General features: G+C 52.7%; 6 protein-coding genes across 6 annotated transcripts; 2 read left to right on the forward strand and 4 right to left on the reverse strand.

Annotated features, from left to right (window-relative positions):
- Positions 1–348: 348 nt before the first annotated feature.
- Positions 349–2,031, reverse strand: A1O3_07622 (threonine ammonia-lyase, biosynthetic; the record flags this gene model as incomplete). The annotated part of the gene is made up of 1 exon (XM_007737730.1): positions 349–2,031. The coding sequence occupies one exon, from the start codon at positions 2,029–2,031 to the stop codon at positions 349–351; it is 1,683 nt and encodes a 560-aa protein (XP_007735920.1).
- An 891-nt stretch (positions 2,032–2,922) lies between these two features.
- Positions 2,923–3,600, forward strand: A1O3_07623 (uncharacterized protein; the record flags this gene model as incomplete). Its single annotated transcript, XM_007737731.1, has 1 exon — positions 2,923–3,600. One exon carries the CDS (start codon positions 2,923–2,925, stop codon positions 3,598–3,600), a length of 678 nt encoding a protein of 225 aa, XP_007735921.1.
- A 908-nt stretch (positions 3,601–4,508) lies between these two features.
- On the reverse strand, positions 4,509–4,880 carry A1O3_07624 (uncharacterized protein; the record flags this gene model as incomplete). The annotated part of the gene is made up of 1 exon (XM_007737732.1): positions 4,509–4,880. One exon carries the CDS (start codon positions 4,878–4,880, stop codon positions 4,509–4,511), a length of 372 nt encoding a protein of 123 aa, XP_007735922.1.
- A 949-nt stretch (positions 4,881–5,829) lies between these two features.
- A1O3_07625 (uncharacterized protein) lies at positions 5,830–6,965 on the reverse strand (the record flags this gene model as incomplete). The annotated part of the gene is made up of 4 exons (XM_007737733.1): positions 5,830–5,968; positions 6,027–6,557; positions 6,617–6,732; positions 6,822–6,965. Coding segments are annotated over 4 exons (930 nt in total), but the record flags the coding sequence as incomplete, so codon positions are not given.
- A 2,126-nt stretch (positions 6,966–9,091) lies between these two features.
- On the forward strand, positions 9,092–10,135 carry A1O3_07626 (uncharacterized protein; the record flags this gene model as incomplete). Its single annotated transcript, XM_007737734.1, has 1 exon — positions 9,092–10,135. The coding sequence occupies one exon, from the start codon at positions 9,092–9,094 to the stop codon at positions 10,133–10,135; it is 1,044 nt and encodes a 347-aa protein (XP_007735924.1).
- Positions 10,136–10,795: 660 nt separating this feature from the next.
- Positions 10,796–12,559, reverse strand: A1O3_07627 (uncharacterized protein; the record flags this gene model as incomplete). The annotated part of the gene is made up of 2 exons (XM_007737735.1): positions 10,796–12,261; positions 12,313–12,559. The coding sequence occupies 2 exons, from the start codon at positions 12,557–12,559 to the stop codon at positions 10,796–10,798; spliced, it is 1,713 nt and encodes a 570-aa protein (XP_007735925.1).
- Positions 12,560–13,466: the final 907 nt, after the last annotated feature.

Consider the following 13,466-nt stretch of genomic DNA (forward strand, 5'->3'; position numbering starts at 1 on the left):
GCGATATATATTGGCCGAGTCCAGGCCCATCCCTGCCAACGTTGAATACATGTATACTACGGAGTAGTGTTGGGTCTCTTGACAGCTTTGGGCGTGGGGTCGAGTTGGACAAAAATCTGCCCAATTTGGAGAGTGATAAACAGGCGGAACCGCTGTTGTATCCGCCTCTCACATACACGCACACCTACAATAATACGGCAGATGCTTGGATTTGTCCTTGCAGAATTTTATCTATCGGTGATTCCAGATCAAGTACGGACTATACATCAAGTTGACATTGTTTTGTCTTTCACTCAACGCCATGCCGGGTATCTTTATGAAACATCCAAGAGCCTCTTTCTTCTTCCTCTACTCCCGCAGGAACATTTTGAAGATCGGACTATCCGTGCACTCCTTGAAGGGATAACCTATGTCCTTGAGGAAACCCTCCAATTGATCCCTCTCCGACTCCGGGCATTGAATGCCCGCAAGGATCTTGCCCATATCCCCGCCGTAGTTGCGATAGTGGAACAGTGTGATGTTCTGGCCAGGACGAAGAGTCCGGAGAAACTTGAACAATGCACCTGGCCGCTCAGGAAACTCAAACATGTACAGCCTCTCATCTTTCAGCCCCGATCGCCCGCCAACAAGGTATCGAATGTGGGTTTTGGAGAGTTCATCGTCCGAGAGATCTGTCGCCGTCATGCCTTCAGCGGAGAGTCGGGAAAAGAGCGAGTCGAGTTCCTTGGCTCTCGAATGCGCCGATGAGACAGAGATGCCCATCAAGACATGGGCCTGGTCAGTGGTTGAATACCTGTAGCCAAACTCCGTGACTGCTTGAGGGAGAACCGCTTCAACCAACTGAGCGAACGAGCCTGGGCGTTCGGGTATTGTCACTGTCAGCAGAGCTTCTTTCTGCTCACCGAGAGCAGCGCGTTCAGCGACGAATCGTAATCGGTCAAAATTCATGTTGGCACCGCTGGCAATAGCGACCAGTTCTCGGTTAGGGTCGGCTGAGGGGTTCGTCGCAACCCATTTCTTCAGTCCTGCCAGCGACATAGCCCCGGCGGGCTCCAGTACGGATCGCGTGTCCTCAAAGACGTCTTTGATGGCGGCGCATATCTCATCAGTACTGACTTCGATCACTTCATCCACCACCTCTTGACAGATTCGGAACGTCTCCTCTCCCATGGTCTTGACCGCGGCGCCGTCGGCGAATAGTCCGACCTCCCGCAGCAATACTCTCTCGCCTACCTTCCGCGATTGTACCAAGGCATTGGCGTCCGACGCCTCAACACCGATGATCTTGACATGCGGTGCTATTCTTTTGACGTAAACGCCAATCCCAGCAATCAAGCCACCGCCCCCAACAGAGCAGAATATAGCCTTCAGCTTTTGTAGGGAGGCTTGCCTCAGCAACTCCAAACCAATAGTGCCTTGTCCTGCAATGACATAGGGGTCGTCGAATGGCGGGATATTTGTCAATCCGTACTGTTTCTCCAAGGTACGACAGTGTTCCTTGGCCGAATCAAAGTCCGCCCCGTGCAAAACCACGCTACCGCCCATTCGATTGACGTTCAAATGTTTGATTGCTGGCGTCCCCTGCGGCATGACAATTGTCGCGGGTATCTTCAGGTGCCTGGCCGAGTAAGCCACACCTTGAGCATGGTTACCGGCAGAACAAGCAATCACCCCCTTCCAGCGTGACTCAGGCGGCAGATGTGCCATCTTATTGTATGCGCCACGCAGTTTAAACGAGAACACGGGTAGTAAATCTTCTCGCTTGAGCAGCACCTTGCACTCGAGGCGGTTGGAGAGGTTGACGGCGTGCGAAAGGGGACTTTCGGAAACGACATCGTAGACTCGGGATGTCAGGATAAGTCGCAGATAGTCTGGGTAGCCGGTTGGGAGAAGATAATCTCGAGGCACGTCGTAGGAGGGAATGTCTACTCGTTCCGAAGGTGGTGTGGGCGTGGCGGTGTATTCAGTCAACGCCAGTCCAGACCGCCTGGGAGTGGTGGCCCCATTGATATGAGGGCTATCAAGCTCCATGATGGACGGTGGGCCGGTCGAGGACATGAGTCGAACTATAAGCAGGAGAGCTGATTGATTAAAGCTTCAAAGTAAACCAGCTTTGGGAGGGAAAGGCGCAGGTCAATGAGCTTGAAGCTGCGTCTTGAATATAAAAAATCTCGGGGACTGATGACTCCCCGCACGGTGATCAGATAGGCAGGGCAGATAGGTAACTAAACTATTGCCTGGGTACGTACCTACATACACCACCTTATCTAGCACCACAAGGATCCCATCACAGCCATTCAGAAGTTGTTAGTGGTACATCGTCATCACATGCCTGCTTAGCCGTGTGCCTCTAGACAAGTACGCTCTGGACGGACGCGTATGCCATATGGTAATCCTCGACGGGCATCATCGAGTGCATTTGAAGGGGGCGCAATCAATATTGCAGACTGCGCTCCACCGTCTTCGACTACGTATTAATAACCTCCTCACAAGTAGAGACACCCTCTGCAAATCACAGCCCTGCGAGCACCATCCACGAGCTACGAGCCGCGAACCACTCCATACGCGAGCAAAAGCGGGATCTCTATCCATTGCTTGCCCTGCAGGCATATCGACGTCACGACTTGGTTGTTTTCAAATTGCACAACTGCATCTCTCATCGCTAGTGCTCTCATCTTTAACGCCTGGTGGTATCAGGGCCGAGTTGTCGACTACCTGATCTATTAGTTTGCTTGCGCCTGCAAGATTTTGTCTGTTCTCGCCTCAAAGATCAAACCTGAACCGCGGAGACAATCGCCCATAATCCACTCCACTTCATACACCTGCCTGCCTGCCTGCCTACCTACCTACCTACGTACGGATCAATCCATTATTCCATCTGTCGTCACAGATCAACAAATAACATTGATAGTCAACAAGAAAATGTCGAATTCTAGTCCTGCTTCTTCCGGCCCAGATGGCCCATCTCCCCTCTCAGGCAGCCCCGTCCCATCAAGTTTCGACAGCGACCCCGAATTCTTCGAAGAATCCCGGACCCAGAAACTATGGCGCAAGCTCCGACAAGAACCGCTGATTCCGCTCGGGTGCGCCGCCACCTGCTATGCGCTTTGGATGGCATCCAAATCAATGCGGGCCGGGGACCACCACCAGACAAACCGGATGTTCCGGGCTCGCATCTACGCACAGGGGTTTACACTGCTAGCCCTGGTCGCCGGCAGCATCTTCTACAAGGACGAGCGAATCAAGCGAAAAGCCTTTGAGACAGCGGTCGAGGAGAAGAAGACCGCCGAGAAGCGCGAGCGCTGGCTGAAGGAGCTCGAGGCCCGCGACCGCGAGGATCAGGAGTGGAGAGCAAACATTGAGAAATCCACAAAGCTTGTCGACTATACTGTCGACCATGCTGTGGACAAGGTCCGGAACACTGCCTCTGAATTGGAGAATGTCGGGAAAGAGGTTGTGCAAGCCGAGGATAATCAGTCTACGAAGAAGAAGTCGAGTTGGCAATTCTGGAATAAGAGCGTCAGAGAAGAAGTCACTGCAAAGGGTTGGGGCCCGGGCACCTGGGCGAGAAGAACAAGCGATGCTTGGAGGAGGTTCTGATATACGGTGGCCCTTGTAAGGGGCAAAAGGATTGCATGTTCCCAAAGAAGGGAATCGAACGACAAGCACAGCATCACAACTGAGGTGTCCCTTGGTCAGAAACCTGCCCTGTCACGAGGCTACTCTAGTCTATCTCACAGACCCAAAAGTCTTCGCTTCAACTGTTTTACCCTTTGGTTGTCCTGTTCGGAGAGTTCGGGGGTTCATTTCCATGAATTGTGACAATAGGTCCACGGTCGCTTGGGGATCGCCCAAGAAGACATGAAATCCTAGCACTGTGTGTAAGGGAGTCTGGACCTGTGGGTGATATCTTGCTATACACGAGGAGCCCGTCCGCGCTATAACACGAACAGTACGGAGTACTCGGCCCTTTCTCCCATCTCCCATGCACCTATGTGCCATTGTATGTTGACGAATGACTCAATCGGAGTCCGCGGATCCTCCTCTCATTACAACGCTGTCCAAGCCTTCAAGTTCTTCCTGCTCGCTGTCCAGCCTGTATTGGCAGTTCATGTGATAATAGTGCCTGATACACCATGACCCGCCTGAAGTTGTTCCTCCCTTAGCCATGACTCCTCACCACATCGCCATCAACCCCCATTATCTGCTCTGCCTGAACTCGCCTTCACTCTAGAATCCTCTTGATTAGGTCAACCCTAGGTATTCATTTCGTTTTTCGGCTCATAAAACCCGAATCGAACCAATCGCAAGTCTGCTAGCAATGAGTAAGTCACAACTTGTGCAATTTAACCACATGGCTTGGGTGTAATCTACAAACAAATCCAAAGCGACATGTAGCACGGTAGGCAATCGGCAGTTCTGATGGAATTGCAAACACGAGACATTAGATCATCTCATTATCATTTGACCACCCATACCATTATGAAGGAAGCCACTCGTCACACTCGTCACTGCGGCCCACCCGCCCGTGCAGCCAGCTCGTCGATATACCTCTGCATGCCGTCGAACTCGGCCTTGCCCGTGCTGATCAGGTAGCGGATCTGGCCGACGTCGCTGACATGGCGGTTCCGCTCGAACTCGCCGCGCGCGTAGGCCAGCGTTTCGCCCCGGAGGTCTTTGGGGATGCGGTACGCGCTGCGCAGGATCGTGCGCCACAGAGTCAGCACGCGCTGGCGCTGGATGAATTGCTCGAGAGATAATGGGGGCGCCGCGGCCTTGCGCGACACAGCTGGTTTGCGAGTTCGGGACGCCGCAACGGTGGCGGTGGTGGTGGTAGTGTTGGTGCTGGTCGTAGAGAGAAGTCGGCTTGATGGACGCATGGGAGAAAATCAGTCCTAGCTTCGAGAGGTCGAGGTACTAGTCGTTGCAGACGCGGGTTGGGTCGATGGATATAATGCTACTAAGGTAGTTGGTTGAGTTGGAGTTGGTTGAATTTTTCATACAGGACTGGCTGAGATGGCACTGGTAGTTGCTGCGGGTAGAAAGTCATTGACATCGGCCGTCTGTCTCTGTCCAAAGTGTCGAAGTTGCAGTAGAAGTAGAACGAGGCTCTTACTATCAGTAAAAAGTATCGACACCTCGAAGTACGGAGACGGTGTTTTGTACGGAGGACGGATATTAGTATGCGAATTGCGGCGTGTTTTCGATCCGCCAATCAGAACCGCTGTTCCATAGCCTTATGCTGACGTCAAATGTCTCCTGAGCTCCGTACATACTACCTATTAATCATTTCGGGATAGATTCGATATTTAAGTAGCTGGGCTCATCTCAGCAGTGAGCCAGCTTCTCTCATGCATTGAGGCTGACTGCTGACTGCTGACTGCTGACTGCTGAACGATTCTAAAATACTCCCCAGTTAAACGAACAAGTAGATTGATCTTGAAATATACAGCCGTAAGGAAGTAAACTTGTGACAAGGCTGAAGTATCTGAAGTATCTGCAGCCGATGTGACGTTGGCTGGTCATTGGTTGGTAGACTGTCAACGACAGGGTCGGACATTGAATGGTGTATTGACCATGCCATAGGTATGGCTGGAGTCACATCCTAGGAGTAAGTGGCGCGAGACAAGGTTCGTTGTTACGGCTGTTTGCGTATGAAGGGTTTGGTCTGGCCCTGTGCACATTGCAGCCTCCCTGCTAGTGTACACTTTTCGTACCACCGCGCTCAGGCTCGTTCCTCAAAGGCCTAAACAGACGGTAGGCTTTGTCTCAACCAGATGAAGTTTATGAGCAACTCTGTATAAGCATTATGTGTTAAGAAGAAGTACGTGCGTTGATTGTGGCACCCAACTTACGCTTGAAGTCATTGACTTGCTCCAGACCAACACTGAAGCCAAATCTGACCAATTCTACCATCAAGTATTGCTTTTCTGGATGGAACTGTGCAGCGGCCGCCCCTGTGAGCAAACTGTTCACGCACGAATCAGTGAATTTCGCTCGGGAGAGAACTGAAGAGGGAGACACACATCCAGAGATAGATGTAGGGGATTCCACGCCAAACAGACAAAGGAGTCTCATTCATCAATTGGCCCAGATGTCTGGCGTCATCTTGGTTTGTAGAACTTTCGAAGGGAATTCCGAGTCTGGTTGCACGAAAGTGGATCGTTGCCGCCAGGTTAGTCGCTTGACGAACAGGGGTTGGAAATAAGACTGTCGATCCGGAAGCAGACTGCTGGTTGAACAAGGTGATGGGCGGAGCCATGATGGAAGTAGGCAACCTGGCACGATGGAGAATGTCGTTCGTGGAGTGAGACATACTTGGCGTTGATAGTCGAGTCTGGGTTGCTTGGAAAGCTTCATCGAGAAGATTGATGAAGGAAGCTGGAACACTGCGGTAAATGGACTGGACGCCCTGAAAGCTTTCGATGAGCTTCAGCGGTGAGCTTCGAAAGAATCCAACGCCTGGGTCGGCCGGTGATGGACCTAGAAAAGGCGCATCCATCTTCACAAATCCAGGTCGACGATTCGGTGTAGTGGCTGCCAGTATGAGATCACATCTGAGTTTGAGTCAGGAAATAGTTGGAGCAGGATATGCATGCGAATGCGGTCTACGTACGCATGTAGGGCAGGAAGTAGGGCATCAGCGTGTCCGTATCCTTGCTTGCTTTGTAGAGCCACAAGCCTTGCCAAACCGTCGTAGTGAATAGGGACCGCATTACCACCCCTGACCATCTAATTGCAGCCCGAATCAGTGAACGAACCCGAATGCATGACCTTTCTAGCCATAGTCTGCCGCAGCAGTGACCCTGGAGCAGACTCACTTCAAAGGAAAGTACCAACATTACAGCTCCGACCAACGAAAGGGAAGGATTTCGTGCAGCTTCAGGTATGGAACCTTGCAAGAGGCTGAGCGCCTTGGCTTTGGCATTGACACAGATCGGGATATCCTCTTCAAGGAACTTGATTGCGGTGGTGTGACCCAGATGAACAAGATGTGTGGTGAAGAGAATCAGTTCGTTCGATGCATTTGCCTCGAAACAAACCTTTAACCTGGAGGTGCCGGGCAGACGATGGTAGTCGCTGGACTGTAGAAGGCTCAATGGTTCAGACAGAAACCTGACGTCTGTGATTGTGGGACTCAGTTGACAAGTCCTGATTGCCATCCACAGATCGACTCACATGATTCCACAACGTATAGCAGCTTGTGAAATTCATCAGGCTGTGTGGACTGCGTGTTCGCTCCACCAGTTTGCCATCCATGCAACGAGATGGGAAGGGTTGGCACCATTGCGCTGAGACAATTTTGGTTCTGGTACGAAGACTGGCCGAGCGATCGAGATCCCAAACCAGCGGATTCGGTTTGCCCCTTGGGCGGAGACTTGCTTGATGATGGCCATGAAACATACAACAAAGGATCAGGAGAAACAACCGTAATTGACGAATTCTGCACTCCCTCCCTGCCATGTTCAATGTCGCTGGCAGCACGACTCGTTGGGACTTGTCCTTGTTCTTCTGACGAACTCGGTGAGGACTTTCGACATAAGGGTTGACCGGTTGAAACAGCTCGAGTCTCTTCGAATTCTGTCGCACATTGAGAAAAGGACACAGCTTGGATTTGGGATGATTTTCGGACTGACTTCTCCTGTCCTCGAGTCTTTGCTTCCTCCGTAAATTCTTCATGACCTGCGATCGTACTTGGGATTTGGTGTTCCTGTCTTTACCGACACAGAGCCCTTCCGAACTGGACAAGTTTATGAATGTAAGTCTGTTCGACATGCTTGCAAAAATCATCAACTCTGCCAGCAGTGTGGCGTTCAAGGTGACTGATGTCCTTTCACATGGAGCTCACAATCGCCGCAGGGGATTCTGCGTCTTCATATACTCGTAAGTCGTGGTACCTGGCGTACTTTTGACATCGGCCTGGCAGTCTGAGCTGAAACCTCCCGCGCTGACTACTTTGATACCTGATAAGGCAGACATGCTGAAAATTCTTGGCTGTTTGCATGTGAGCGAATCTGAGATGCCGGTGCATAGTGTGAGTAAGCAAACTCAGCTCACGGTCGGGGGGCTGAGCAGGCTCGGCCATGCCCGACCACCAATGTAGTAAGTACTAGCCGGAGAAGAGTGTTCTTGACCGCCAGGAGTTGTTTCGCCCCCCCTGGCATGACAATTAGGTCAAAGAGAAGTTTGTCCAGCAGACGAAAGGGAGCAAGATACCTGTCCGGACGACAGTTACAAGACTGGCCGAGGTTGTATGCAGAGGCGAAAGGTACAGGATGACCCTGGCTGCTGCTTAATCAACGAATCCTCACATTGAAGCATCACTGTGTGAGGAGACCAGCCGAAAGAAAGACAGGGAATCGAATCCTCCGTCCTAGACTCCATATAGGAGGTGGCTAGATGTCTCACCGGCCATGTAGGGTGTCCTCGATACCAAGAAAGCTGTCCACGCGCAATTGGTGGTTTAGGTACACATGCCAGTGCCCGTGCCAGTGCACCATGTATAGGTACTCGGTACGGTACAGAGTAATATGTATTTAGTAGAACAGTGCCACAGCTCTGCCGCCCCCGTACGTGCCTCTAAGCCCGTGCCCGCAAAGGCCCGAGCGGAAAAACGCGTCGCTCCCGAAATCTGGGGTAGAAGATGAGGGCGGATGGGCCACAGAGGGAGGATCCGGAGACCGTACGATAAGGAAGAGGACTGCGGTGCACCACCGGCACACCACGGCGGGCTGCTCGATATCGGAGACCTGCTTTTGGCCTTTTAGACGAGGAAGTGCGTCGAACTTGAAGCGAGCCATTCCAAACAGGCAGCTCACACACAACGAAGAAGCAATCACAGATCGCAGGTCAAGTGACGTGATTGAGACTGCGCAGCTGAGGATATTTACCTGGCACTGTATCGGGCTGATTGGAGCGGGCACATGAATGAGTCTCAACCCTTTAACCCGCCTGAATCGCCTCTCATGATCCTTTGGCCACCTCTCACCCCTGCTGTTATTGTTACTACTACTGTTACTGCCACTGCCACTACGACCGCTACCGATCCTATTCCCTCTCTTACCTGCCGTTCCCTTCTGATGAAATAACAATGTCCAACGACGACGATTACCCTACACGCCCCCATCGAGACCGAGACCAAGACCATTCTCGCTACGGTCGCAGCACCGGCCTGCGATTCCCGGATGAAGACAACTACGCGTCCGACTCTCGAAGACCCGCGGCTCCTACTCCCCGACATTCCCGCTACGACGTTTCTCCTCCACGGGCCTATGGCTCCGACGAATCCCGCCTTAAGAAGGACCTCGACCCTCGAGATGCCGAGCCCAAGACCGCTTCTCGAGACCCGAAAGATGATCCTCCTCGCTACCGAGAATATCCCACCAGTGCCAGGGACAACGATGTGAAGCCGAAGAAGTCCAACACCGCTGCTCCGAGGAGGAGAAGTTTCGACGATGACGCCGCTGACATCAACCCTACAACCCATCGGCACGGACGAGACGGCGGTGGCGCGGCCTACGGTCGTTCCAAAGGCTACCGCGAGGACCTACCCGACCCGGAGCCCATCATGAGTGATCGCTACGACCCTAAAAGGACCCAAGGCAGCGGGCGCAGACCCCCCGTGGACGACGATGGTGAATTCGAGCCAGAGCCACCGCGTCGAGCCAAAACATATCGAGAGCCAGACCACCACCGTCGCCGAGGGGACGATGTCTATGACGATGAACCAAGGGCGTCTCGTCGCTACCGCAGCCCAGAAGATAGACATTCTGACCGCGACCGAGGCTACAGGTCAGACGGCCGAGATGCCAGGCCTAGCAGCAGGAGGGATGGTGACCGCTACGCCGACCGCAGATATCGCAGCAGTGGTGCAGATGGCTACGCCTCGGATAGAGGGCACAAGCGGTCTGACCGTGATCGGGACCGAGACAGGGACGGTGATCGCGACAGGAGAGATCGTGACCGAGACCGAGACCGAGACAGACACCGTGACCGCAGCCACGAGCGCAGAAAGAAAAAGGGCTTCTCTCTTGACGACATCGGCAAAGTTTACGAACAAAGTCAGAAGCATTACAAGACCGTCGCCCCGCTCGTGAGCAGTCTGGCCAAAATGTATCTGGACAACAAGAAATGAATCGACCTGAGTCTCCATCATGGCCTGTAGTGCCGGCGGCTGCCTGGGTCGGGATATGGACTGGAACTTAATGCACTGAATTGGTTTGGCATGGAAGCACCGCAGGTCGGGAGTGATCACATCATCCAGCGAACTTGGACATGGACATGAGAAACGTGAAGGGGGATCTCGGGACCCGAGGGCGGCGGAATATCTCATTTGTACTTGAATACCCAACACTCAATACTCAACACTTATTCTCAATCTCAAGGATGAATCATCACTGAGCCTCATATCTCCCTCACATCTTCCAACACGACCTTCGTTGTCGCGATCCACTTGCCATTCTTGACTTTAGATAGCCCAAGCGTGGGTGTCGGTTCCCCGTCAACCAGACCACTCCTATTTCTAGATATAGGATGTAGTAAATTACAAAGACATTAGGACATCTACTCTAGGGGGACAGTAGAGGATATCTTGTACCTTTCAAAAACATGTATACAGTAGCTGGAAATTTACTCTAACCACTATCGAAGTGCCCAGGTAGTTGTCGAATAAACCGCCACGGGTTCTGGCACCCACCCTTGACCTTTCTCTGTTCTGTGTGACCATCTGCAAGTCAGAGACAGAGGCATTTCAGATCCAGGCCCCTATGGCTAACACAGCAATCAGTCGCCGGTCCTAAGCTGCCACAGTCTCGAATCCGGTGAAGTGTGGCAGCACAGCACGAATCTCCTTGACATAGGCAGGGATTCCGCCGGCATAGTTAACCTGCTCAAACGCTTTGCCTGGAACACTGCCACCCATATACGTCGACCTCGTGGTAGGCAGCAAAGTGATGTCGCTGAGCTCGTTGATATGTTGCTTCCACTTTTCGCTTGCCTCTTTGGTAGCGTTGATGTACTTGAGACCTTTCCGGTCCACAAGTTTGATGGCGTCGCGAATCCAACGGCCTTGGACCTCCACGCTGGATGGGCCATTGGACAGCAGCGTCGGCCCGTGTGGACCGTACAAGTGGAACATGTTGGGGTAGCCCGAGATGGTGGTTCCGAGATACGTGTACGCAGCTGCTTTCCACTCATCCTGTAACGTCGTTCCGTTGATCGATTTGAGCCCCATGTTAGTCATGCCGCCAGTGGTGATGTCGAAGCCTGTCGCCAGGGCGATGATGTCCAGGTCGTGATGCCTACCGTCAGTCGTCCTGATACCCGTTTCCGTAAATTCGGCGATGGCATTTCCAGACTTTGGGCCGATGTCCACGATGGTCACGTTGTCCCGATCGAGGACCTCGTAGAAGTTCTGCTCCAGACAGGGACGCTTCACGCCAAAGGGGTGTGGTGGCTCCGCAGGGCATAGGATCTCCCGTTTTTCAGGGTTCTTGATCCGGGTCATCTGCTTCTTGCGCCAGAAGTCGTAGACGTATCGGTTCGCTGCCAAGTCGAAAAGGTAGTCTTTGTGTGCCCCGAGCCAAAGCCCAAAGCCGGCTTTAGTCCAGAGCCTCTCGTAAAGCGCCTCCCTTTCCTCCGGCGAATCCTCCAAAGTATTGCGCTCCTCAAAATCGTATGTGAACCCCGCGAAATTCTTCTCGCGCAGGCGTAGGAGCTCCTCGTAGGCCGGGTAGAGCGCCTCTTGTTCTTCTTTGCTCAAGTCACGTTTACCCATAGGTAGAGCCAGATTCGGAGTACGTTGGAAGACCGTCAAATTTTCGACTTGCGGCCCCCATTCTTGTATGATCTGCACACCAGAGGCGCCGGTGCCAATAACTGCCACTTTCTTACCACGCGCATCGACTCCCTCAGTCGGCCAGAAGGACGAATGATGCATGATGCCCTTGAACTTTTCCATACCTGGATACTCTGGTATATACCTTTTGGCAGCGAAGCCGGCAGCAATAATGAGGAACTTACACTTGGCCATGCGGCCGTCCGCCGTTTTGAGTGTCCATTTACCAGAATTCGTATCAAACTCTGCACCTGTGACAACAGTGCCAAAAGCACAGTCTTTGCTCAGGTTGCACACCTTATCCACGTGGTCAAAGTAGGCTTGGAGTTCATGGTAGTCTGGATAGTTCGTCGTCCATGTCCAGGTTTTGTAAACTTCGGGGATCGCCAGCTGGTAGATGGGCACTTCAGAATCGACCCTGGCGCCTGGTAACATCAGCTGGAGTCCGTGTCTATTTTGCCACGTTTTCTGCGTACCAGGGTATACATTCCACCGCCACGTGCCGCCGAAGCTGTTCCCGGCTTCGTAGAGAACAGTCTTGAAGCCAGCTTTGCGCATTTCATAGAGCAAATATGTACCACCAAACCCAGCCCCAACGATTATCACATCGACATCGAGGTTGTCCGCATAGGGCCCATCGGTCCGAGATCGTTGGGCATATTCATAAAGATCCCGGTGCAGGATGCGCTCGGGTTTCTCCTGATTCTCGGAGGGGTCCCCCATGATTGTCAGATGGGTGTTTGGATGAGCCAAAGTGCCAGAGCAACAATTCAATCAACTTCAGACAAAGTCCAGGATGCAGAGGCTCAGGGTTCCGGCATACTTATACCCAACCCCCTCCCTCCCCGGGCTAATGGAGCGACTGGTGGAATGGACGTCATGGTGAACACTCCGTCGCTTCTTGAAAGTAGTGATGACACAGGTGATCATTCATAACAACTCCTCAATCCATCTGAGCGGAACCAAGTGAATAGTCGAACGTGATTTGACGCTCGTCGGCCAAGAATGTCTCCCCGCTTCCCCCCTGAGGACGTTAACACGCTCCACGCTGCATTCTGGGGTAAATGAAGTCTGGGGGTCAGCAGGATGTAGGCTATCTGTGATGGTGATTGGATTCTGAATATCAAAGAAGGTGCGGTGCCGCTGTACCGGTTGAGCGAGCCGCCGGTTCTGACCTCGGTTAAACTCCACAGTCGAAATCTGCCGAGGGCTTGTTATAAACTCATCTGAAGTTTTGGGCGTGATCGAAGGTAAGGTAGGGCGGCTGGCTCTGGAGGGCTGCTAGGAAACAAGAGAATGTATTGCTCCAATTCACTCTCAGCATCGTGGCCTTTGCATCTGAATCGAAACGGCAGTACCATCACTCCTGCCAGCTTAGGAATCAACCATGCCCTTGAGCTTACCATGAGATATGCAAACTAGGGGAACACCTTCTGCATGTACAAACAGCTAGGGATGGCAGGGTTGCATGTCCTCCAAGCGAGTAGAGGAGGGGTAGTAGAGCGACGACAAACCTAGGTCACCGTAGTTGACCTTGTACTCCATAGTCGTGAGGGGGGAGTCGACGCGTCAGGATCCTACCGCTCGAACAGGAACACCGCCTTGGAGGTGAGGCGTCTATCGAATGCTC

This window comes from Capronia epimyces (genome assembly GCF_000585565.1).
Source record: "Capronia epimyces CBS 606.96 chromosome Unknown aczIQ-supercont1.6, whole genome shotgun sequence".
Taxonomy (NCBI): Eukaryota; Fungi; Ascomycota; class Eurotiomycetes; order Chaetothyriales; family Herpotrichiellaceae; genus Capronia; species Capronia epimyces.